This window comes from Alligator sinensis, unplaced genomic scaffold (genome assembly GCF_000455745.1).
Source record: "Alligator sinensis unplaced genomic scaffold, ASM45574v1 scaffold290_1, whole genome shotgun sequence".
In the NCBI taxonomy this organism is placed as follows: domain Eukaryota; kingdom Metazoa; phylum Chordata; order Crocodylia; family Alligatoridae; genus Alligator; species Alligator sinensis.
The window spans coordinates 418,937-443,944 of NW_005842755.1; the positions used below are offsets into that span (position 1 = coordinate 418,937).

The following is a 25,008-nucleotide window of genomic DNA, read 5'->3' on the forward strand; positions in this document are numbered from 1 at the left end:
GAAGTAGCAATTTTGCCATCTAAGGCAAGTGAGCTGCTGCATACAATCTGTAGCATTTTGATGAGGATTGTGGTGGGGAAACATTTTATTTATAGGCATTTATATAAAGAACTATTTACATGAAAGAAGCGAGTCTTGCTACTGTCCTTGCAAAGGTCTGGGGCCTAGCCTTTTTGCTGTCATGCCACACCAGGAAGATCTTGCTGGCTGACACAGACCGTCTCCTGGAATGCCACACTTAGGATTTACTCTATGCCACAGTTGTCCATGACTCTGGAAAAATCTTTGTTTTATATTCTGCCCTCCAAAAACAAGGTGCATAACTTATTTGGGGGCATGTGGTATGTGAGAAAATATGATAGTTTGATTCCACATGGTAAGGAAGCCTCAAGCTTGGAAGTGATTATGCATAAATCTGGAATTATAGTTTAAAAAAAACCCCATATTTTAGAAAGTCTCTATAAACCAGTGATTCTCAATCAGGGTACCATAGCATGTTGGGGTATCTTGAGATCCTTTCAGGGATGTCACAGGGTGCCACACAGTGCTAGCACAGTTAGGTTGGAAAACATGATTCACAAGATACACCCAGAGATTTCAAATGGGAATCCATACCTGTGATCTTTCTGAGTTTTCTGCAACAGAAAAACTTCTCTATTATTTTTCTGTAGTCAAAAAAAGAGAGTTGGCATTTTCCAAGGGGTGCCTTGAGTCTAAAAAAGTTGAGACCCACTGCTATAAACCCTGTTGTCATGATAAACAAGAGAAGTCCCAAAGGAGATGTGGTAGAATATCAAAGTAAATGACACATACTTAAAAAAACAAAACAAAACCCTGTTTATTTGCAAAACAGAACATCAAGGAAAGACCTGATTTGTGCGTTTCAAAGAGTTCACAAATAGTTTTGATAGAAAGCAGATAGTGCAGATTATCATTTTAACCACAATACATTTTTCATTCATTGATCTCAAGGTGCTTTACAACAGGAGTTGACCATCACTTTTACCATTTTATAGATAGATCAGTTGAAACAGAAGTTAAATGGGTTGTCTGAGGCCACAAAGCAATTTAGTGTTAGATTTGGAAACAGTGCCCAGGACTCCTGACTCTCCCACCATATTATAAAGCCACTAGAGACCAGCCCACAGCTGCCCCAAAGTACTTAAGATAAGACTGAAATCCTCACTGAAAATATAAACATACTTAATCCCATCCTTTTACAAAACACTTTTCCCTGAATATTGGGGAACTTGGGTAGTCCTGTTCCTATTCTTTAAATGGAACAACAAGAGAGGGTCTGTTATCGGAGCAATTTGTATGCTGATAAACACAAAAGCCTAGATCCTCAAAGGCATCATTAGGAATAGGAGTCAGGTGCCTAAATACCTGTGGGCATCTGGGCCAAAAGCCATGCTTATGTTGGGCACTGTTAACCAAGAACACAAGGCTGGGTGGGTAGCATATCCAGACCCCACAGGACTCCCTCTGTGAAAGGGGATGAGAGGGTTAGTGGTATCAGCATAGGACACCCCTACATCATCATGTCTCCTGGCCTCCAATGTAGAAAGCACAGCTAAGACAAAGGGAACAGCTAGGGCTCCTTCATGCCCCTCAATTCCTGGCTGCCACAATAACCTGAAGTGACAGTGACCTGGTGTAGGATCAGAGAAACTCAGAGACATTGCAAAGCCACCTCTGCATAGGCTACTCTTGAGCTATGCTGGAAGCTCCTCAGCTCCAGATCTGGTTCTGGGGTTATGGCTTCTTTTTATCACATTGTAATATAACACAAAACTGCCAAATGCCAATTAGAATAGCATGCGTGATACCTACTGTACCTACATATATTTAGCATACCGGCTCAAAAGAGTGTCTCATTGAACTACATGGCTTGGATTTTGCAGTAGGATGCTTCTACTTGGAGATGAAAACAGAATGAGAACAAAACATTTACTGGCGCTGATTTCTGTTTTGTGGAGCTCTGAAAGAAGGCGAATGCGTACAAGCCTCAAAGAATTTGTATTCCTGCCTCTATCAACCATCACAATGTTTACAGAAATGGAAAAGTGTAAGAAAGCACATTAGCAGAGAGGAAACCAAAAATATAGAAACAGATAGATGCACAGGAGAATGAGTGGTAAGGTACCAAAATCTCTCTCCTTTATATTTTCCAAACACATTCACCTTGCAAAGATCCTTGGTATCTGCCACTGATGGGGAACTATGGGCTTGTTGACCCATGGGCTTCGTACTGCAGTTGCCATACATCAGCATTATTTCATTTTTGTTCTGAAGTTGGGCATTTCATTCCCATTTCTTAAGCTAGCAGACATTGAGGTCTTCCTTCCTCTGTTTCAAGAATTAAAAAGGGGAGGGGGAGGAGCTTGTGGCAAAATAGTCTGGAATTTTCATAAGAATTATACAGGCAAACTTGATCTAAAGCATTCAATTGCCACAGATGGTGTCACGTCCCCTTAGTATCTGATCTTTATAAAGATCACCTTGAAATCTACAATGGACAGAGTGTTATTATGGCATATTATAAAATGATTCTTCAGAGACATAACATATCATAATTTAACAGCTGGGACATGGCTTTCCATAACCTTGCACTTTGTGTAGTCGATTCCCGCCCCCAGACAGTGTGAGCGTTCTCACTGGGGCTAGCATCTGTACAAGGTCAAGGCAGTAGGAGCTCCAGGCCCAGGACGCTATTGTCTGTAGAATGCCCCACACTGCTATTGTGGGACTTTTGCAAAACTTCTGTGTATGAAGGAATCTTCAGAAGACAAATCAACCCAATCCTTCTGTCGTTCTGCCAATTTTTCTCCCAAGCATTTTATTAAAACAGGGTCCACTCTGGAGTCAAATTTATTGGCAAACCAATGTCCAGAATTTAGAAGCCATCTTAACTCTGCAGCTCCGTAGATGCACACACTGCGAAGGTGGGTACCAGTACATGGAGGATACAAATGGTCTTCAAGATAGTTCCATTTCACCAACCGAGTCTTGCTTTGGAGGTCTGTTATATCCTGAGCAGACCTTGAAATTTCTCCAGGAATTCCAGGTATACGTACAAGAGTGGCCCAGAAATGTTCATCTGGAGAATAAGTGTCCTTTGACCATTCAAAAAAATCTTTAACCAGAGAATTCTCAAAGGTAAATTGGATAAATGCTTGACTTAACACAAAATAGGCACTGCCTACAAAAACCTCAATATTATGAGGTGGAGGATCCTTAGAAATGTTAGTTTTTACAGGCATCTGCATGTATTCATAAGGCACTTTCTGAAGGTCATGATGATAAATAAATCGTTCCTTTTTGCTGCTACTTGGCTTTGTGGTTTCAAGCATATTTGCCCCATTGAGTTTCCTCAATTCAGAGACCAATTCAAAATTTGATCTCAAAGGAAAGTCTTGACCACACAAGTTAATAACATACTTCCATGGAACTGAAGATATCATCAAGTCAGACAAACAATTAAAATCTGCTTGGAGCCTAGAAATGTGTGCGTATTCTACTGTTTCCAATTTTGATGCAATGAAAATGTTGGGGAAGCACTTAGCTAGATTGTCCATAGCAGATTTGAAATTATCAGATGACTTTTGGTCATAATGAATACAGTAAACATTTTGATGACTGTATATTGTGTGTATGAGCCTTTCAACCATTACTGCTTCTTTGTGAACAACTAAAGAATAAGCTAATGGGAAATTTTCCTCCTCAGGTGAAACAGGCTTTAGGTAGTATCCTCTTAGAGTGCGATATACCTGACAGTCACTGGTTATCGCTATAATATCTTCATCTTCTAAATCAATTATATCTTTTCTTCTTACCTCTAAACTCTTGCCAATTTCACTGGGTTCTTGTTCATATATAGAAGAACAGTTTATTGTATATTGGGTGCTGTTCCTGAGATAGGAATACTTGTTTCTAACATAAGATGAAGTGCTTAAAAAGTGTTCAACTAAATAAATACCTTTGTGTGGAAATAAGAATTTTTCAACATTCAGAAGTTTCATCAGTGCAAGGAGCCATCCCATTAGAAACAGAACTAAGATCTTCAGCCTCGTGGGATATTTGCAGGAACACTTACACCTCTTCATTCTGTAGGAAGATAAAGGTATCACAACATATTCATCATGAAAGGGGGACATTAAACACAAAGCACACTGATCTGGCTACAACTTAAAAACAATCATATCGGGACAGGGTATTATAAATGCTTTAATGTTTTCTTATATTTAAACACAGCTATTAGTAACAACATAATTTGCTGCTAAATAGTTCATTTATGGGCAGATGTTAATTCAGTGCCAACTTTTGCCACCCTAATTTGTACCAAGTAATTCCTTTCTCTAAATTAGCTCAGTGAAGGCAATGACGTGTTTTGCACAGTAAGATACTATTCAGCCCAAGACGGTGTCAGGATCACACTGTTCAGTTTCTAGCCCTCTGTCATTTCCATCTACCACTTGTGGTGCATCAGTCCCTGCTACTGCAGAAGGGCAAATTTCATCTCTCTTGGCAGAGCAGGCAGAGGGCATTCATTTAGCTTCCTAGCTAAAATTCCATTGAATTAAAAAGGAGCAGAATTGGATCTCTCCATTAGTTTTTCTTCAGGCCCCTCAATTAATAGTGTATATTAGCAGTATTTAAAGTATTACTAAAAAAAAATGTTCTACTTTGAGAATACTGAAGGTGAGTGGGTGTTTTGAAAACTGGAGTGTGGTGCCAGAGCAGGGAAGGCATCTTGCTATAACCCCAGAGGCATAAATTTGAACCCTGAGTCACTTATGCCAAAGACTGGCCCTAATCAAGTCCATTGTAAATTGTTCCTGGATCATTTGAGTGTGGAGTTAACAGCACTGCTGCTAGTCATGTTACTCCCCTGTATGCTCTTGGCTAGAGAAACTGGCATGCCAGTTCTCTGGGTTGTTAGAGTGAGAATAGTCTGACTTACTTTAAAAATCAGACAAACATTCTCATTGCTTGTAGGCTGACCCATGCTGGTGTTACCAGAGAGAAGGAGAAGGGAAGGAGTATCCCCTTCCATTACATCCTATACTGATGTCAGCCAAACTTGAAGTTCCTAAGTGTAAAAGCAGCTCCTGGCTGGTACTGCTAACTGCTTCAAAATGAGTGGGGTTAAGATGGGGCAATGGACTTGCCAACATACTCCTTTGAAGAGCTATTGTAGTAGGCAATTCTGTGCCTTTCCTATTTCCTCCATCCCTCACTGGATGATGCAGTTCTGGCCTCTTGCTGCAAAGGCACAGTTGAGGTCTCTGTTGTGCAATACTGTATTCAATATCAGCTCTCTATAACAGCTTCCAAACTGGAGCTTTACTGCAATGAAAGAAAAGCACAATGATCCTTTTTTCCATGTCTCTCTGCTTTTATCAGCAGGGTGTGAAGAACATCATGGCTATTACTGGATCAAAATGAGAGCAGACCCTGCATCCAGGTGCAGCTTTAGTTGGAACAGTATTTTCCCCCTTAAGGAACTACTCATGAATAGAACAGCCTTCAACGTACTCTTTCTGAAAGGAGCTTTCTTTAGTAGTGTGTGGCTGTGTGTTTAGCAGCAAAGGAAAAATTGGCCAGCTTTGCTAGCTTATGTTCATACGTCTTACTGAGACTGAAACTTTGGAAATGCAGTCAGCAAAGGGTACACGTGCAAACATCAGGGGCCACACCTGTGGCAACTGTACAGAAGAAGTATTATCCATTTCACATTTTGTGAGACTGCTGTAAGATCAGGATAGGACTAGCTTTGGAACAGGTTGACAGATGCAATATAACTTCACAGTCATTTGGAATGAAATCTGATGATTCTTCTACACTGTTTGGGTTCTGGAGAATGAGAGACAGCCACTGTAGCTGTCTCTATACTGCCTATTCCCAGCCCTCCTTTCATTAGGATTCAGCTAGAGGATGGAGGCTGGGAAACATACATGGCACAGAATCATTTAAACTGGGGTGGAAGAAAAGTCAGGGGGGTCATATAGTCCAACACTCTGCTCAAAGCAGGAGCATCCCTATCTAAAGCACCCCAATCAATTTTGTCCAGCCTTTGCTTTAAAATGTCCAATGATGGAGCTTCCACAAGTTAAGTTAGTGGCGATCAACCTTTTGGCCCCATGGGCAAGAAGAATGGTATGGGACCAGCTCATGAGGCAGATCAGATACCATACACTGGGATCAGGCCCTGGGGCCCCGCAATACCCTGGTGCCCTGCACCACACCCACCTAGTCCTGCACACTGGGATTGGGCCCTGCACTGCCCTGCGTGCTCTATCCAATGTACAGAGCCACAGTTTATGGGGCTCCCCACAGATCCATGGGAAGCCCACCAGGCCAGATGGCAAGGCACTGGGGGCTAGATCTGGCCTGCAAGCTATGGGTTAAGTACCCTTGCTCCAGGCTAACTTCCCATGTCTTGCATGGCAACACTCCTGGTAAAACATCACAGCATGCTATTGCTATTATGTTTCTGTTTGTTTTTATCCAACAACATCACACAGCTGACTCATAATCAACTTATGGTCACTATAACCCCACATCCTTTTTTGCAGTACGCAGTCTAGCAAATCATTACAATCTGTATTTGTGTACTTAATTGTTTCGTCCTAAGTGCAGTACTTGGCATCTGTCCTTACTGGATTTCATCCTACTTATTTTAAGCCTATTCCCCAATTTATCAAAGTTATTTTGAATCCTGATCCTATCCTCCAAACTGGAACTCCAGTCTTTCCTTGTATGTCTCAACCCTGACCATGCCTTAAATACAAATGTTTAGGTAATACCATCTCCCAGACACCGAGCTATTGACTATTGTTCAAGTATATTTAGCCAATCAGTTATACACTGGTTTTCTGTCATTCACAGAGCCCATCACCTTGTCAAACAATGAAATCAGGTTATTGTGGACCAAATCTACAAGTTCTGCTACACACCTATCCCCTCAATCAAAGCTGTATTCGAAGACATCATAAGCATCATAAAAGGTCCATATTAGGGTTGCTTCAATATTCACAGACATTGTTAGTGCCATTCTCAGCTATTAAGCAAGAAATTATTGCCTAACTGTATGCCGATAACGATTGCCAAGTACTATGACTTCAAGAAACACACTGAGGGACAAATGATAACTGCCCCCAGATATCAGGGATGCAGTTCGCCATTTAGAGATCACATGAAAAATATGGCAGTGAAATCTTCGTTAAACTTCACCTCATCATCAACACAACAGTTATGACTGATGCTAATACTGATATGATATAATAACTGTGGAATTTATATCATATCAGTCTACAAACCACTGAAAAAACCTTTAACTAGACAAGTCCATCTAACCTTAGCCATCATAAAAATCAATTGCACCTCATCCATGATCCAACGCTTCCCAATTATTTTAACTGAAGACACTGAAAAAGGAGCTAGCAAATAAACAACACACCATTCAAATCAAGAGAAAAGACAACCAGGAGGTTCATTGCTTTGGGACACATTTTACCACAGCTGAATTAACAACTGCAATAAATACTCTTAAAGCAAAGCTGCTGGCTTTGACTATATTTGTACAGAATAAATAAAATGCTTCCGATCAAGGACAAGGGCCCAACAGGGTCAGCAAGCATATATTTTAGCACTCCTAAATTGGTGAAAGATCCCTCAGATCCAAAGAATGTCAAACCTACATCTCTACTATTTCATCTTTTCAAATCTATGTATGCCTTATCTTAAACCATCTGCCTGTGGTTGTTGAAGAACATTTAATCCCCAAGCAAGCTGGTTTCTACCCAGGAAAATCATGAAGTAGTCTAGTATTACACATCCTGAAGCACATTGAAAATTACTCCAAAAAAGGAATGGTCACTAGTGCGGTATTCAGCAGCTTACAACACTTTCCAGCACTGGATGTTCCTTGCAAAACTATACATGACAAAAGATTACCAACTATTATAAATAACATGATTCTTGCTAGAAAATTGAAGTTGAATCATGCAAGAAGTGATGCCAATGGTGAAAACAAAGGAATAGCCTACCTGAAGGGAGTGTACTTGCACCCATACTATTTGACATCTACACCAATGATCAATTGATTCAACCAGGCATGAGAAGTTTTATTTATGCAGATGATTTGTGTACCACCACCCAAATTAAGCGTCAGTGCTCAATGGGTTGTCGGACTATTACACCTAAGATCAACTACATGTCAACCCAAATAAAACACAGGTTAGTCTCCTCCACCTTCAGAACTAAGATATTAGTAAGCAACTCAACCCAACATGGAATGGAATAACTTTGCCAACTGCCCAAACCATATCTATTTGGGAGTGACACTAGACCCAAATGCTCTTGTATAAACTACATGTAGAAGAGATGAAGTTTACAGTTCATTCCCAGAACAACATATTAAAGAAGCTCATCAACTCTAAATAGGAGGCCAACCCAACAACATTATAAACTACTGTGTTTGCACTTTGTTATTCAGCAGTTGAACACACATGCCTAGTCTGGGAAAGTTTGGTGCATACAAAGAAGCTAGACACTGTTATACAAAAGTTGCAGGTGCATTTCTGGATGTGTTAAACCAGCAAATGTCAATAGTCTCTATCTACTTGCCAGAATTATCCCACCAGACAACAGGTGAGCAATAGCAAGCAAAACAGAACATACCCAGCAGACTGAAGACAAGATGCACTCACTACATGCCCACATTGAGGCTCCCAGCAAACTGAAATCATAGAAATTTCCTCTCTCCTATGTAGTCACTGGATAAAAAGCCAACAGCCCCATGAATAGAAGGTAGCAATCATGACCAGGAAGGATAACCCAAGAGGGAGTTAGGAAAACTGCCAAATCCCTGCCTGCACAAAGCTTGACTGGCCAACATGGAATAGCTTGAACCGCCTCCAAACAGGGGTCAGTAACACTAAAAGGCAACATGCAACTGTGAGGATACTTCAACAATGCAAATGTTTGAATGTGACGGAAACTTTCAGACTACAGAACATCTGCTAGCCTGCTAATGTATAAGGGAACCATGCACCAATAAGGACCTCACTAAGACTACAGATCAAACCATAATATATGCCTATTTCTGGACCCAAATTTGAACATGGCAACAGGATACGAGAAGAAGAATCAGGTTAGCTAAGCATAACTATATTGGCTATAACTTGCTACCCTTTAATCCTCTACGTCAGTGGTATTCAACCTTTCTGGCATGCACCAGATGAGTGGGGCACAGCCAGTCCATGGGATGGATCCAGTGTGTGGGACCAGGTCCATGGGCCACATCCAGTGTACAGACTGACCCCACATGCAAGATCCAACCGCACCTATTGAGTCTGGTTGTGGACCATCCCCACATGCCACCCCAATCCTGCATATAGGGACATGTCATCCAGCCTGTGGGGCTCTCCATAGGTCCAGAAATCTGGCAATTGGGGAGCAGTGACAGTGTTAATTTTTACAGGTGCACTGATACTTTGGTCCAATATCAGATCAGCACCGATATAAAGAAAATTGACTATATTGGAAATCGGCTTTTTTTGCCTGATGTGGCGAATAATGTGGCCTATAAATGCCTTATGCATTCATGCACGAAGACAGGAGCACAGCCTGGCAGCTTGGAGAGCTGCGTCCAGCTGGTAAGTTGGAAAATCTGTTGTGCTGGAAGGGGAGGGGGAAGGGAAAAGGCATGGTGGTGCAGATCAAGGCCCCTGTGGTGAGGGAGGGAATGGGGCAGGGTGGGGCACAGGACAGAGCTATGGCTCACTGGCGGGGGCAGGGGGAGACGGCTCCCGGCACTGCGTGCACCTTGGGAGGGCATGGGGGGGCATGTGCCCCCAGGTCTGCACAGGTTGGGGTGGGTGCTGCTGCAGGCTGGGGCCAGGGCTGCACCAGCCTCTTCCCAGCAGGGGCTGGGCCAGACAGTGGTGGTGCTGGGAGGGGGTTAAAGAGCCTGCAGCCACCCCAAAGTTCACTGTAGCCCCCCCAAGCCCCATCCCACTGCCACTGCCACCCGCCCCAAGCACAGCCCAGCCCAGCCCCCACTGGGAAAAGCCTGGTGCAGCCCCCGGCCCCAGCCCCTGCCCCGCCCTGGCTGGGCAGCCCCTGCCCCAGCCCCTGCCCCACTCCCTCTCTCACAGCAGAGGCCTAGATCTGCCCCCCCTCCCCTCCTCCAATGCCCCTTCCACCACAGACTGACCAGCCGATAGCTGTCAGGTTGCATATCAGAAATAGGATCAGTACCGGCCAATCTGCCTCCTTAAAAATTAGCTATCGGTATCAGCCCAGAAAATCTCTATTGGTGCACCCTATTCACAAGGCGTACACAGCCATCGCAATTAATACTGCCACTGCTTCCCTGCTGCCAAATTTCTGGATTCATGGGAAGCCCCACAGGCCAGGTGACTCAGCTCCACAAGCCAGATCCAGCCCATGGACCTAACTTTGAGTACTACTGCTCTAGGTGCTTAGAAATGGAATCCTTGCTGATTATGGAAAATAATCTTTTGCACTGACCACCTGTAATAACGTGGGCACTCCTTGATCTTTTGTTTTAAGAATGACCACTATATTGGCCCTTCTTCTTGTCATCTGGGATCTCACATGACGTCCATGAATTCTCCAAGATAATAGCCAATGGGCAAGCAATTTCTTCAGCCAATTCTTTGCATAGTCTAGGATGAATCTCATTCAGACCTGCTAATCTGAAAACATCCAGTTTGTCTAAGTAATCTCTAACTTGTTCTTCCCCAACTCCAAGCTGATAATTTCCTCTCCTATCCTTGCTGTACCTGTGCTTATCACCTAACCATCTACCTTTTCTTGTGAACACTTAAAAAAAAAAATTAATTAAGTGCTTCAATGCTATCTACTTTAGATTGCCTTCCCCATTCAGGAAGGGACCTATACTTACCTTGGTCTTCCTCTTACTTCTAACATACTTATAGAATGCTCCTACACTCATGTTAAGTAATATGGCCAAATTTTCATTTTTCATGAGATTCATTTTTAAGTGTCACATCAGTCTCACAGGGCTTCCTTGGTTGCATTCTCCAGGCATGCTGCACTTGCTTAAGTCAAAAGAATCCTGTGAGCCTCAACTGATAAGTGGTTCCAAGAGCACGAGTAACACTAGTGGAGCAGAGGGGGGAAGCCTGACCAGACTTATTTGCAGGATTTAGTCGTTGCTAAGAACTGACAGCCTTTTTTCTTTGACTTCATGAACAAGCTCGAGGCTTATTAATAACAAAACAGAGAAACCAGAACTCTGTCTCCAGTGGCTCTGTTATGCAAAGCCAAGACTTGCTTTACCTCGTGTTCAAGCTCCACTCCACACAAAGTCTAAGACAAAGTTTTTCTTTTGCCCAACAAGTTCCCTCCTTTGTCCAACCTGCTTCAGGACAGAAGACTTCCTAGAGAAAATGCTGCAGACCCATTCCTCCTTAACAGGAAATAAGAGGGCCTGTCACACACTATGACATGGTTCCTGCTACCCTAACTTAGCCTGTCTACCTGCCCAAGAGCCAATACGCTCACTCCTCAAAAGGAGCCTCAATCCAAGACCTGTACATCTAACCCAAGATTTTCCTAGATGCTCAGAAACAATGAGCAACTAGTGCTTCTCTCAGGTGAACTAACCAATGCTTTTTCTCACACGAGCAATCTTCACTTCCCTTCTTTGCTTCCTCCTTCAAATATGCAATAGCATGGAGGAGGATGAAGAAAAAAACTCACTCAAAATCTTTGGTTCTAGCCAATCACCTTCACAAACCGCAAATCTCCTGTTCCCAAGCAAACTAATAGACTATCTAGGGATATGCCAATGCCATGCTCATCCAATTTATGCTAATATCCCAGATGTGACCATCTGAATTCATGCCAGTACACAGGACAGAAATCATTTTAATGGCACTGACGGTGAATCTCCTGCTGTAAACAGATAATGGGGAGACATCCATTCACATCCTCCTGAATGTGTCTGTAATATTCAGCACAGATGACCTCAACACAGAGCTGGATCCAGGTGGCAGGATCCAAGGTTATATGCTCAAGTGATTTAAGTCCTTCATGGGCGACGGTGGCGGCAAGGGAAGAGAGACATCCAAGAACAGTAATGGCAAACTCTGCCGCTACCGCTCAACCCTGCTCTTATGGAGTCCCTCAGGATCAATTCTTTCTCCAGTCCTGTCCCACATCTAAATGTAGCTGCTAGGTAAACCAGGAAAATGATATGGACTCAGGTGTCAGCAACAATGCTTTACTTGTGGTAGGTTAGGGTGTTATGTCTTGTGGATGCATCAGGGTTGACTGTGTAGTTTTGCTAATAGGTTAGACAATGGATTTTTATAGGATGGTTTGGATGGGGATGATTCTGCCTCATACAGAAAGTTAAGATTAGATGACCTCTGGAGGACCCTTCCAGCCTCACTTCTCTATGATCTATGAACACACAGATATCACACAGTTCTATTGATCCTTCTCCTAACACTGCCACCAAGGTGATTTGGTGCTGCACATGCAAGGATGTTAGGCCCGAAGGAGGTTATGCCTGAAGGCAGTGAAAAGCACTTTGAAGAAGCTGCAGCCAAAATGAAATCTCCTTTGAATGATGGTATGCACTCACAACAGGTCAACCCAGTATGTAGGTTAGGAGTGCTCTTGAATTTCTAATGGCCACTACACTCACATGAGTAGCTAATCATTCCCAGATAATGATTTATACCACTTTGGCTAGAAGAAACTATATCATCCACTAAGGTGGTACAATGGCCTCTGTTATACATGCCTTTGTCTTATCATGTGGACTACAGGAGTGCTGTGTGCCTGAGCTTGAGACCATCTACCCTTTAAGAAACTCCAGCTACAACAGAGCATTGCAGTACATCAAAATAACAGTAAATCAAACCTTTTCCCTGCTCTCTTGGCTTCCTATAGAACTCTTAATTTAGTCCAAGGCCTCATGCCTCATTCCCAAGGCACTCAATGGCCCAGGCACAACATATCTATAAGATAAAGCTTTTAGCTAAAGACTATGGTCAACATTTTGATTCCTCAAGCATGATAGAGCTCTCTGCCTCAGAAATAAATCTTGTCTCTGCAGGGGACAGGGCTTCCTTAAGGATGGTAAAATGAATTTCTACAGGGCGTAAGGACCATCACCACTTTCTGCTTCAAGTGCAAGGGGTATTTCTATTACTGCCTGCCTTTCATAAACAGCAATATGAACATTTAAAATATATAATCCAACTGAAACACAACACTCCATTGCCCCCACAAGTCTCTCTACGGCAAGAGGATGAGAGAGAGCGAGCCACATATGACAGATGTCAGTTATGTCACTTACTGGGAAGTGCTCAGACATTACAGTAATTCAGGCTGTATAAAAACCCATGAAGAGCAGAAATTCTCCATTTGTTTATGTAATCCAAACTCTGGCTGCTACTAAAAACTAATTTTAGATGTTTATACTTTTCCTCTAGTTGAGATCAATTTCCCATAGATGCTATTGTGTGTGCAGGGCCAAAGTTTCTTTTTCTTATGTAGTATTCCTATAGGAGGAAGAGGGGTAAGACATTACTATCCTGCCTGCTTAATGAAGACTCAGTTGTTTGGGTTCTGCAAAGTTTACCTGCAAAACGAGTCTCCAAGGGCTCTCTACAGGCTTATTGCATCTTGTAACCCTCACTATTCTTCACAGGCTGTTCAACTTGTAAATTAAGGTTGCCTAAGTTAGAGAGGAGACTTGCTAACAGTAGGTAAAGTAATGCCTGGTTCTGAAAAAATAAGTTGGGTGCTCCTATTTGCTTTTCCCCACAATACAAAAACAAGTTTAATTCAAAGAAACTGATTAGACTCAACTACCAGATTGCCTAAGGGAAACACTTCTTACACAAGACTCTCTCAGAAGGTATCAGAGAGGCCAGGAGTTCAAGATTCAAAAAACGATTAGACGTTTACCTAGGTAATGACATCTACCTGACTCACCAGGACTATTTTACTAAGCTAAAGATTAACAAAGCAATACAGTGTTGAAACCCCACTGAGAGATACAATGTCTCTCACCCAGAGTACTAACTTACTGGCCAGTCAAAACAAAGAAAAAGCACAGCACAGTGTCAACAGAAATCTGTCCTTCAGATTCTCATAGAGAAAAGTGCTAAATAAAAGCATAAACAAAACAAAAACTCACCTGAGTCACAGTCCTTCAAATATAGCACAATGTGCCCAACTCAGCCAGCTGCACAAACTTCTCCAAATATGTTTTTGTGGTGGTCACACAGGTTACATCACAGTCAGGGAAATGATCCTCCATGATCTTTCAGAGAGATTCTCTGCACTCTAATCTCTCCCTTTCTATTCAGAGTCAGTATCAGAGCACCATCTTCCCTCCTCTTTCCACTGTGGAAGACCCTTCCTGGATCCAGGGCTCTGCTGCTGGAAGGAGTTTAGAGAGGGAAGGCCACAGAAATTCATCATCCCTTTTAGCAACCTGAGCCTACAGTCATTTTTCCTGTGGCTGCCCTCCTTGCTGGCAAACCATTACCTTCTGACCCTTCCCTTTAAATGAGGCTTTAAATGAAATTGTGTGGGTAACAATGGGTAAGAGTTTTAAAGGTCAAGAACCATTTACCCATTATCCAGCAGGGGGGCATAGTTCCTTTGTGTAGATTCCTCCCAGGTCTATACAGATCTCACCTGATCCACACATCCTAGGGGACAGCCCCTTGGTGTTCTTCTACAGGGTGCTCAGCACTAGCCCTTGACAGACCTAGTTGACTCATCTCCTTCCACACCTGAAGAGTGTGAATAATTATGCTAGTAGCTGTGTTTGCATTCTTGTTTCCTCTAGTTGCCATTTGCAAGAGCTACCAGACTTATTGACATCATAGTACAAAGTCTATAGAATAATCAAATTCAGGGCAATGTTTTATTTGACACATGCATATCTGCAGCTTGTGAGAGCTGTCTAAAGGCCAGAGTGTCCAATTTGTGGCTCTCAAGGCACTAAACCATAGCTCTTGGAGAAGACTGTGTTCCTCTGAAAATGTGAAATGAACAAAAATTGTATTTATCTAGAAATTCACAGGTGTGTTCCTACACAAGCAGACACTTCCTTCTGATTCCTGAGGTAGCAATGGGGAGATTGCATAATATATGACCTACATATTAGGAGCACAGGCCAGAGGAGGAGGAAGAAAAAGTGATGGTGATTGCTCTAAGCTGGAAAACAGCATATCAACTACAAATTTGTTCCTTCCCTGGATTAGTAAGCCATTTCTTTCAGAAGCCCTCCCTTCTCCTGGGCAGAGAACTCATATGTGGCCATTCAAAACTCTAGAAAAAAGTCAGTTTCCCCAAATGGGAAATGGCCAGTTTCTGAAGTGTTGATTTAAAGTAAGAGCAAAACTATTCAATCTAATTTTTCAAGTAAAGTAACTAGCTTTTTTTTACATCTGGGTTGTACATTCAGGATGTTTAGTCATCATACCCAAAAGCCCACAAGGAGACAATAACCAGAGAAAACACTTAGTGAAAGCCCAGGCAGGTTTGTTCTGATGCTGCTTGCTAACTTCTAGGGTTTTTTTGTTCACATTACATGGATTAGGAACAGTCTGTGCAAAAGAAAAGGAGGCCCAGGCCCAGAATATTGGGAGCACCTGGGATCAGTGTTGAGGTGCAATGGTAGAGCAATGTAGGGAAGCTTGCAAAGCAACAGTCCGCAATATAAATGGAGCTAGATAATATAACCCTAATTTGTAAGAACAACATGACATATACACACACATTAATGCTCTAGCAATTGTTTTCTTCCCTTCCATCCTGTCAGTCTTTCCTGCACAAACCAGAGCTTGAATTCAGAGGGTGTAGAAAGAGAAAAGCAAAATCCAGGAACTACCTCCTTCATGTACAATCTACATTACTTCTGGTTTACTGCATGTTTGATACCAGCAGTGCGGAAGTCTCATTGCACTTGGCAGCTGTGCATATGGATGATGTAACTGTTTTTTTGGTGCCATGCCAGATTGACAGCTGGTTGCTGTAACTCCTATTTGAAATCCTCTCTACCCACACATCCAGAGTTGTATTTTATTCAGAGTGGTTATTCTGGCCAGCAGGGAGCAGCTTGGACTGCTGGCTACTGCATAAGCTTTAACTCTTGGAAAACCTGAGCCACCAGTAATGGCAAAGTCTCCCCTCTCTGCTGTGTCAGAAATGCATATATGTCTCTTTTATGATATTAATGTGGTGCCATGCAGCTTTAAGTTTGCCTTTGAAAAGTCAATGAATACACAAGACCCAACTGCCATGTCCATTGGGAAAGAAGGAGAAATTGACTGTATGGGTTTGGTCTCAAAAGAAAGAACTGCCCCCTGCCAACGCATCATTTTTCCTCTTCTCTAGAAGCCCTTCTGTGAATGGACTGGAAGAACTGGTGTGATATGAGTCAACTGCCCCTTTTTCTGTGAAGAGATAGGGTCAGAAGTTGAGGAAAAAAGTAAAGACACTGGAACTGAATCTAACTGCAGCAAGGACAATGGCAACAATTTGTTTAGAAAATGCCTAACACACTTTGCTACTATTACAATCTAATTATATAATGCAAATCTATTTATCTTTTAAAATGTAAACAACTATGCCTAATCCCCCCAGGAAAGGAAAAGTACCTTTCTTACTTTTTTCCCTGTTTAACCTTGAGTTGCTCAGTACAAATCTACTCCCCAAACGTTGCAAACTTTGTCAACTTGTTTCCATTAACAACACTTCAGGATTGTTTTTTTTCTTTCTTTCTGCTCCATGTAAGTCAAGCTATTTGATAGGACTTTGGGGGGATGAGAATATGTTCATAAGAAGGACTGGAGGGAGGGAGTTAGTGATGTGGTTTTCCATTTTTCTCTTTAATTGGTTGATGAAGGGAACTGAGAGAAGCTTTTATCTCTACTTGCTGCTGGTGGTGGAGTTAATAGGTTGTGGTGGAGGTTAATAGTTGCTGCTGCTGGGTTGTTATTGTCATTGAAAGTTTAATGTAATACTTCCATAGGAGTATTATTAATGGTGCTAAATCTAAATCAATAATTACTGTATTTACTTGCATCTAAGACAAGATTTTCCCCCCAAGCACTGTGGAAGAAAAAACCCCTTATCTTTGATTCAAGTACTTCCGGTGTTGACCCTGGGCTTGGAGCCATAGCTGGAGCTGAGCCACCACTGGGTCCAGGCCAGGTTGACTCCTGAAGCGGGGAAGGGAGTTTACAGCAGGGGAAGCACAACAGAAACTGTGCGGTAGGGATGGGCATTGAATTGGGGAGACCATGCAACCTGCCCTCTGTCCTACTGCCTGCCCCCACTACAGCCACTAGCCCACTGCATCCCGCCCCAATTAACTTCAGCTCCTGCTGTGGTCCTTACTGACTTGGTCCAGCACTGCCACTGCTCCTTCTGCCCGACTGACTTAGTCTATAAGATGCAAGTTCGTCCTGGTTTCTGCCTGACTTCAGACTAGTGGGGCTAACTACTTCTGTCTCTGTCACCAAAGATGGTACCATATCTGACTTGCAATGCACATATTTATTTGCCTTTTCCAACATATGCCCATAGTTAAACTTGTCTATATGGTCTTTAAAACTCGCGGACTGCTCATTTCCAGCCATCTTACATACTTAAATGGCTTAAATTTCTACGCTCCTGACAATTTTAATGTCTTTATCTGTATAGCACCCCAGTAAAATAGGCAGGCAGTTTTATTCCCATTTTTAGATGGAGGAACTGGAGCACAAAGAAACTGAAGTGACTTGTGCAAAATCGGCCAGGAAGCCTGTGGGAATGACTTCAGGTCTTCTGTGGCTACATACTAACCACTGGGCATCTAAGTTCTCCAGCAAATTCAAGGAGCCCTGACTACCTGTTTGATCAGTAGGGGCAATGCCCAAGATTCTACAGGCAATCCTTTTCCCTTTGTCCATCCTAAACCACTATGTTGTGCAAGGTGGGGGTTCAGAACCCAGTAGGAGCAGGGAAATCTCTCAAAGACCTAAGGATAAGTGAAAAGATAGTTAATGGGCAAAATTATCCACTCTAGTTGATTAAAAAATTAAGTATCTAAATCTATATTTGGACTCTTACTGAAACAATCTGGCTTTCAAGCACCTCTGTCTTCTGTTGGCTTTGTCAAGAAATGGACAATGATTGGTAATTGGATCCCAAGCAAGGCTGAAGAGAAGGAGTCAGGTATGAGATACCAGGCTAGTGTTCAGTACCAGAGGTTAGTAAAAATAGGATGCCTTGCCAAGGCTAATGAACCAGAGATGAGAAGCCAGAAAGTAAACTAGAGTCAGAAGCCAGACCCAGGGCGCCTAGAGACAACCCACACTCAGAAGCCAAGAATCAGAACGAGGGTAGGGAAACAAGCTGATACATAGGATGGAAGCACATTGTGTTATGCAGCAGAGATCAGCTGCTAGGACAGTTCCTTAAGTGGGGAGCCATAGCCAATCAGGCTGGCTGAGCAGTAGCCAGCTGGAATTCAGCTGGGTCAGCTAGGTTGTTCAGAGGTGGCACTGGGACTTAACCTTGCAGACTTCAACATATCACAAAAGGTGTGAATCAAGCCAATGTGGGAAGGTTAGTACATAAATCTGATACATGAATAAATGTAGTCAAAACTAAGTATCTGCAGAGGGAATTTGAAAGAGAGGATGAAAGTTTCCTGCTAAGCAGAATGGGAAGCAGGGAAGCCTTGCACTGCACTTCATCAAAGCAGTGAGTTTACTGTCAACATAAAGCACCTCACATTATTATTGCCTGCCTTCCGACTAATACAACTAAACACATCTCTGCACATTACTACTGCGTTCCTTATGGACTTCCTTGTCTGAACTATAGCTGAAGATGAGATCCCTTAAGTCAGGGGTGTCCAACCTTTTTGGATGATCACGAACTTTTTATCACCCAGTGGGCCGGCGAGCCATATTCAAAGACCTCACAGGAAGTGGTATCACATCAGGAAGTAATGTCACGTGACCTTTGACACCAATGAAGTTGCAGGAAGTGACAATGAAATGGGTCTAAATAACCAGTTCAAAACTCTCCCTCTATAGTAACCACCTCTGCCACTGTTTGGGACAGGATACTGAGCTAGATGGACCTTGGGGCTGACCAAGCATGGCACTTCTTATGCTCTTATGTTCAGCAGCTCTTATGTTCTTTGGCTGAGCTTCCAAAATATGGCTGAGATTTGCAAAAAGGGGTAAATAGGCATGTTACAAAGTTGTCATAAAAGATTTGGAGCCCTCTAAATCCCATTCATTTTAATGGAAGTTGGCCTTTTGACTCAGCTTTGAAAATCTCAGCCCAAGGTGCCAACCAAATAGGTCAAAATATATTTTGTATTTCTATGCAGTGCATCTATGTGGGGCTCTCCAAGCATTTTACAAACATGAAATGAACCTCAGGATGAGCCCAGCCAGAGAAGCAGGGGCTCAGCTGCACTTTCCCCCTACAGTGTTTACTTTCGTTTCCCGTAGCAGCACCGCGGGCCACAGAAAACGGCTTGGCGGGCTGCACAGCAGCCCGTATGTTGGACAAGCCTGGGTTAAATGAAGTACTGAAAAAATGTAACAGGAAACCTTGTCCCATCATGAGTGGCATATGGCTCCACCACCACTTCTGCTGGCTGGTGCTGACCCAGCCGGGCTCCTCCCATTCCCAGTAGCATGTGGGAAGCCAGCTTCAGCTGCATGCCGCTTTTCCTGGCTGGTGCTGACCCGGATGGGTCCATCCCATGTGGAGCAGCATGCGGCTGAAGCCGGCTTCCCATGAGCTGCTGGGGATGGGAGGAGCCTGGCCGGGTCTGCACCGGCCAGCAGAAGCGGCGGCGGAGCCGTGTGCCGCTCAGGACCGGATTAGCCCGGCCAGAGCCGCAGGGGCTTAGCTGCGTTTTTCCCCTGCCTGCACCGGTCAGTCCCGAGTGGCACATAGCTCTGCTGCCGCTTCTGCTGGCCGGTGCCGACTTGGCCGGCCTCCTCCTGCCCCAGCAACACGTGGGAATCCAGCTTCAGCTGCATGCTGCTCCGGATGGGACAGACCTGCCCAGGTTGGCACCAGCCAGCAGAAGCAGCGGTGGAGCTGTGTGCTGCTCGGGACTGACCAGCACAGGTAGGGGGAAAGTGCAGCTGAGCCCCTGCTGCTCCGGCTGGGCTCATCCTGTCCCGAGTGGCACATGGCTACTCCTCTTCCCACACGCACCACCTCAGCAACGTCAAGCTGACGTGGTGCGTGTGGGAACCGTGTCCTTTCCCTAGCCCTTCAGCAGCCATTAGGAAGCTGCTGAGGGGCCAGGGGAGGGACAAGGGTAGGAACAAAAGTAAACAGTGTTTCCCATCGCAGCACCGCAGGACACAGAAAACGGCTTGGCAGGCCGCATGGCAGCCCACGGGCCGTATGTTGGATAAGCATGCCTTAAGTCAATTAATCCTCATGCATTAGAAACCTCACCACTCTAGGCTGTATTTGTTGAAATAGTAGCATTGCTTATGTATCTAGACCTACCTTTGGGAATTTGTCTTATTTTCTTTCCTCTGCAATGTGCTTTAGAATGTTTTGCTGGAGAAATGTCACAAAACTGTAATGGACTGACTGGTTGCATAAGGGCAGTTCTTCTCCTTCATCCCCTTGGTGCCCACAATGCAGAGTTCCAAGAAAAAAGTATCTACTTTAACTATGTTTCAATCGAGTATGAAAGTGTGCATATGTGAAAAGCAGAGGGAACATTCCTGCCTGCAACAATAAAAAAAAGGATTAAAGATATTAATTAAAAAGTAAAGTAGACCTGGAAGTTTTGCGCAATAAGCCTGTCTCCTTATTCTATTGACTTATATTTTGTTTGTAATTTAAATAGCCTTGTTTCAGGATTTCAGCGTAGAAAATCCTCTGCTATCAAATCTTGGCACAAGTAGTATGAAATTGCCTGCTCCCTTTAGCTAGTAGCATCTTCTAAGTTAGTGAGGGACAACTTTATTTGGCATGTGTGCCACAAATTAAGCCCCACGGCTTCCTCAAGTGCCACTCCGATCCCCTGTCCTTGCCTGATCTGCTGCTGTGCTTTCTGCTCCCTCCCTTGTGCTTCCCACCCAATCTGCAGTTGTGCTTCCTGTCCATTCTGCTGTTGCAATGCCTGCTTTTCCCTGATTTGCTGTGTGCCACAACACAAGTGGCATAAGAAGCCTCTGTACACGAGTTAATCACCCCTGTTCTAAGTAATTACAATGACCTAATTTTGACATCTACCCAGATTTTCTCCTGCTATAAGGAAAATGTTCAAAAAGAACATTTGAAATCTGAAAAATTATCTGAGCCTTATTGTTCAAATATGCTGTGCGATACTTAGCACAATAAGCTGGCTCACGATATGCAGTGTCACTCATTTTCTTGTTACCTTCCATAATCTATAACCATATCTACTCCTGGTGTTACTGAACTGGTGCACCACTATGTAGCAAACTTGAAGAACAACACTGGGCCCAAATCCCTATTCAAACACACGTGTATAAAGCAGAGTAATTCACTTGCATGGAGTTCCACCAGTATGAAGTTTAAGTCAGAAGAAAATTTGGCCTTTTTTACTTCAAATCAGTCCCTAGAACAAGCTGAGACAGATTCTGCTCAGCTGTGCAGTTTTTAACATGTGGATTCTTATGTAAAAATGAAAATATTTTAACCTCAGAGGCACTGGCATGCTCAGTAAGGTAGTGAAGCTTCTGCAAAGCCATACAAGATACAGTATATCCAACACAACGGAGTCCTGATTCAGGAGCAGGTCTCCCGTGTACAACGAGGCTAAGCCTATTCTAAGTTAGCTGACTATCCCAGTTACAGTGGAGGTGCATCTTACGCGGGGGTTAGGTTTTAAAGTCAGCGCGTAAGGCGAAAATCATATATAGTCAAAATTACCCTTGAAAATCCCAGATTGCTGTTTCTTCAGTTGAGCACCAGATGACGTAGTTGGCTTGCGTTTAGGGGCCATGTTGTATGAAAAATACGCATCTTTAAACACTAGAATCACACTCAGAGATGCTCACACTATGAGGACATTGAGTGGAATGGCGGGCAGAATTGCCCACACTATTTAAATTGTTATTTTTCTCTTTTTTTTTGCCGAGTGCATATAGTTGAATTTGCATAAGTTAAATGTGTGTATGATGTGACTCCACTGTACTTACTTTTAATATCTATTTTTAGATGATAAACTCCTTGTTGCAAGGAGGTCTTGGTATTTTTTTATATGGTGCCCAGCAGGTCATTGGTCAAATATTCAAAAGCATATAACTAGCTTTGGCACCTAATTCCCATTGGTTTCCAATAAGAATTAATTATTAAGTCACTCAAATGTATATTATAAATATTCTCTACATATTTTTAAAAATAATCAGTACTTAAAATTTCTCATCTCTAATTTCTGGTTCACTCTTTCTCCAAGGAAAAGAGGCTTAATTATACTCCCAGATCAAAAGGAACCACTTTTTCTCTCCCCTTCTCACCTTCTGAAAGGTCAGAGATCCTCAAATGGGGAACGGGTAGACACATATCATTACACGACAGAATCTGCAAACCAGCCAACAAAGCTTGAAGCCAGATTAATTTTTCCGAAGTCCCTCTCTGTGAGTGCATCTACACATGCACTTTAATGCACAGTAGCCTATTTTACTGTGCATTAAAGCATCACATAAAAAATATGCTATCATGCTAATGTGCTGTAAAATAGGCTACTGCACATTAAGCATCTCTTAAAAACCATGCACACTCATTACTGTGCATTAAGGCAGTCTAATACGCATTTGTTTAGTACCTCAAATTGGAGGTACTAAATTTAATGTGCCTTAGGAAAAGCACCTTAATGTTTGTGTAGCTGCGCCCCGTGTTCTGGAATTCTCATTCATACAGGGCACCAGGAACCACTAACAAAGAAAGGCCAGAAACCATGGGCACCTCAACATGTGCAGCAAGGCTGCCCCAACATGCTGTAATTACAGCATGTTGGAGCAGACTTGATTAATCTACTCTACTGGAGTATGGGAATTACCATGCTCCAGCTGACTCCAGCGTCATATGCATCAGCGTCCCCACACTGAAAAATGGAGGCAGGGGCACTTTAACTAAAGCTTGTTCAATGAGTTTTAAAGTGCTGCTGCCACCTAATTAAAGGTCCCCCTCCCCACCTCTGTAGCATGTGTATAAATATCCCATGGTTCCAGTAAAGCCACCACATTACCTAAAATTTTAAAGTTGCTTATTTGCTTAGTTGCTTATGAAGGAAGAATTCAGTGGACCAGATTCTCAGCTGAGGTAAACTGTGGTAACAGGAATTAATTCAGTGGGAACTGCCAATTTATGAACGGTAAGGACCCAGTGTATTGTGAGAAAAGTCTTAGTTCTCCTCCTTAAGACTCCACCCATTAACTTCTTTGTGGAATAGGTCATCATCAGGCCCACAGTACAGAAAGGAGCAGTTGTACCTATTAACTCTTCTTTTTAAGGGGAATTTTTTCTGTTTAATAAACTGATACCTGACAGAAAACCCTACTAGGAAAACCGTTCTTGAGTTTAACAAGAATCAATGTAACTAGGCACTGCTATGCATTAAAAAAAATACCCTTTCACTGTTGGAGAGCTGCAATCTAATGGCAAGTCAATAAAAATAAACCAGGAAGCTAACTACTAACTAGTTAGTAACTATGTACTATGTAACTATGTACATAGTAACCGTGGCTCTTGTTACACAACCACATACAAAATTGCCATGATTACCAGTTGTTACTCAATGCAGACCAGGGGCTGTAGCACCAGGGTACACAGGACAGGTGTTGGCAGAATATCTAGGAAGTGAGGTGAATGACTCTCTACAGCTGTAATACCCTACTAGTAAAACTATTCACCAGGCATCTTCATTTCTACGCCATAAAATCCTCTCACATTAATTAGAAAAAAGTGCCTGATACTCCCTTAGGAATCTCCAGCAATACACTACTGAAAACAGCATTGAATCTCCAACTCAGTGGAAAACTATTGCTATATTTCACCTATTAAGCAGGATAAAACCTAAGGCTTTGGATTCAGCAGTTCCTCTCCTCTTCCTTTATCCTGTATGAGACAGGAGTAACTTCAGCTAAGTCAGTGTGATGAAAACAGGGGTAAAAGATTGGAATAAACTGGGAAGAGCTATTTTAATTTGAATGGGAAGGATCTCCTTTCCCCTGTGGATTCCTGGTTGTCTATTATACTAGGGGACAAATGAGGCTTGCTGGAGCTGAAGTAGTGAAGTAGTAAAAGGCAAAGGCGTAATCCCATCCCCACAAACTACCCGTGGCAGCACTGTGAGCACCTTCCCCAGATGAGCACCTACAATGACAACCACCTTCATCTCCTGAAATCCCAGGCCTGCCCCATGCAGCTGTCTATGGTGAACTCCTCTCCCTGGGGACCGTGTGCCTGTGGGTACACAGGGGCCTAGGTGAGGAAGGAAATGTGGTGGCTTGTCACCACGCTTCTTCAGGCTCCTTCTCCAGATGAGCAGCTATAATGACAAGTGCCTTCATCCCCCTGAGTCAGACCTGATGCAATGGAGCGCCTGCTTTGGGGGCCTCGTCCCCCTTGCGGAGGACTGTTGTGGCAGCCTGACTCATGCTGCTCATGCCTCTCCCCGCACCCACTTCCCTGTGGTGGAGGGCAGGCAGGGTGTGAAAGGCAGGGTTAGCTGCAGTGCCCCATCTGGGGCCCCTGGGGGGCCGGGGCCCGTCCTGCGCGGCTGTCTGCTAACACAGCCGCCCGCGTGTGCTGGAGCAGGGAAGGAAGCAGGCTGGGTGCCCCCCAAGCTTCTCAGGGCACCTTCTTCAGAGGGGCAGCTACAGTGCGGCCGGCAGGTCTCTGTGCCTTGGGGGCACTTTTCTGGGCGCCTGGGCCCCGCTCGCACAAACTTTCCGTGCAGGGCGAGGC

General features: G+C 43.4%; 1 protein-coding gene across 3 annotated transcripts in view; it reads right to left on the bottom strand.

Annotated features, from left to right (window-relative positions):
- Window positions 1-822: 822 nt before the first annotated feature.
- GCNT4 (glucosaminyl (N-acetyl) transferase 4, core 2) overlaps window positions 823-25,008 on the bottom strand; it is a 24,936-nt gene continuing 750 nt past the window's right edge. The window contains exons 2-4 of one of the 3 annotated variants that reach the window (XM_025216641.1): window positions 20,569-20,796; window positions 14,213-14,454; window positions 823-4,107 (exon numbers count right to left, since the gene is read on the bottom strand). In XM_025216641.1, coding sequence (XP_025072426.1) covers window positions 2,739-4,106 — 1,368 coding nt within the window. In that variant the 5' untranslated portion in view covers window position 4,107; window positions 14,213-14,454; window positions 20,569-20,796 and the 3' untranslated portion in view covers window positions 823-2,738. Of the gene's footprint in view, window positions 4,108-5,179; window positions 5,187-14,212; window positions 14,458-20,568; window positions 20,797-25,008 lie in introns of those variants that run through there. The other 2 variants (XM_014525153.2, XM_006034629.3) reach the window with 2 other exon arrangements.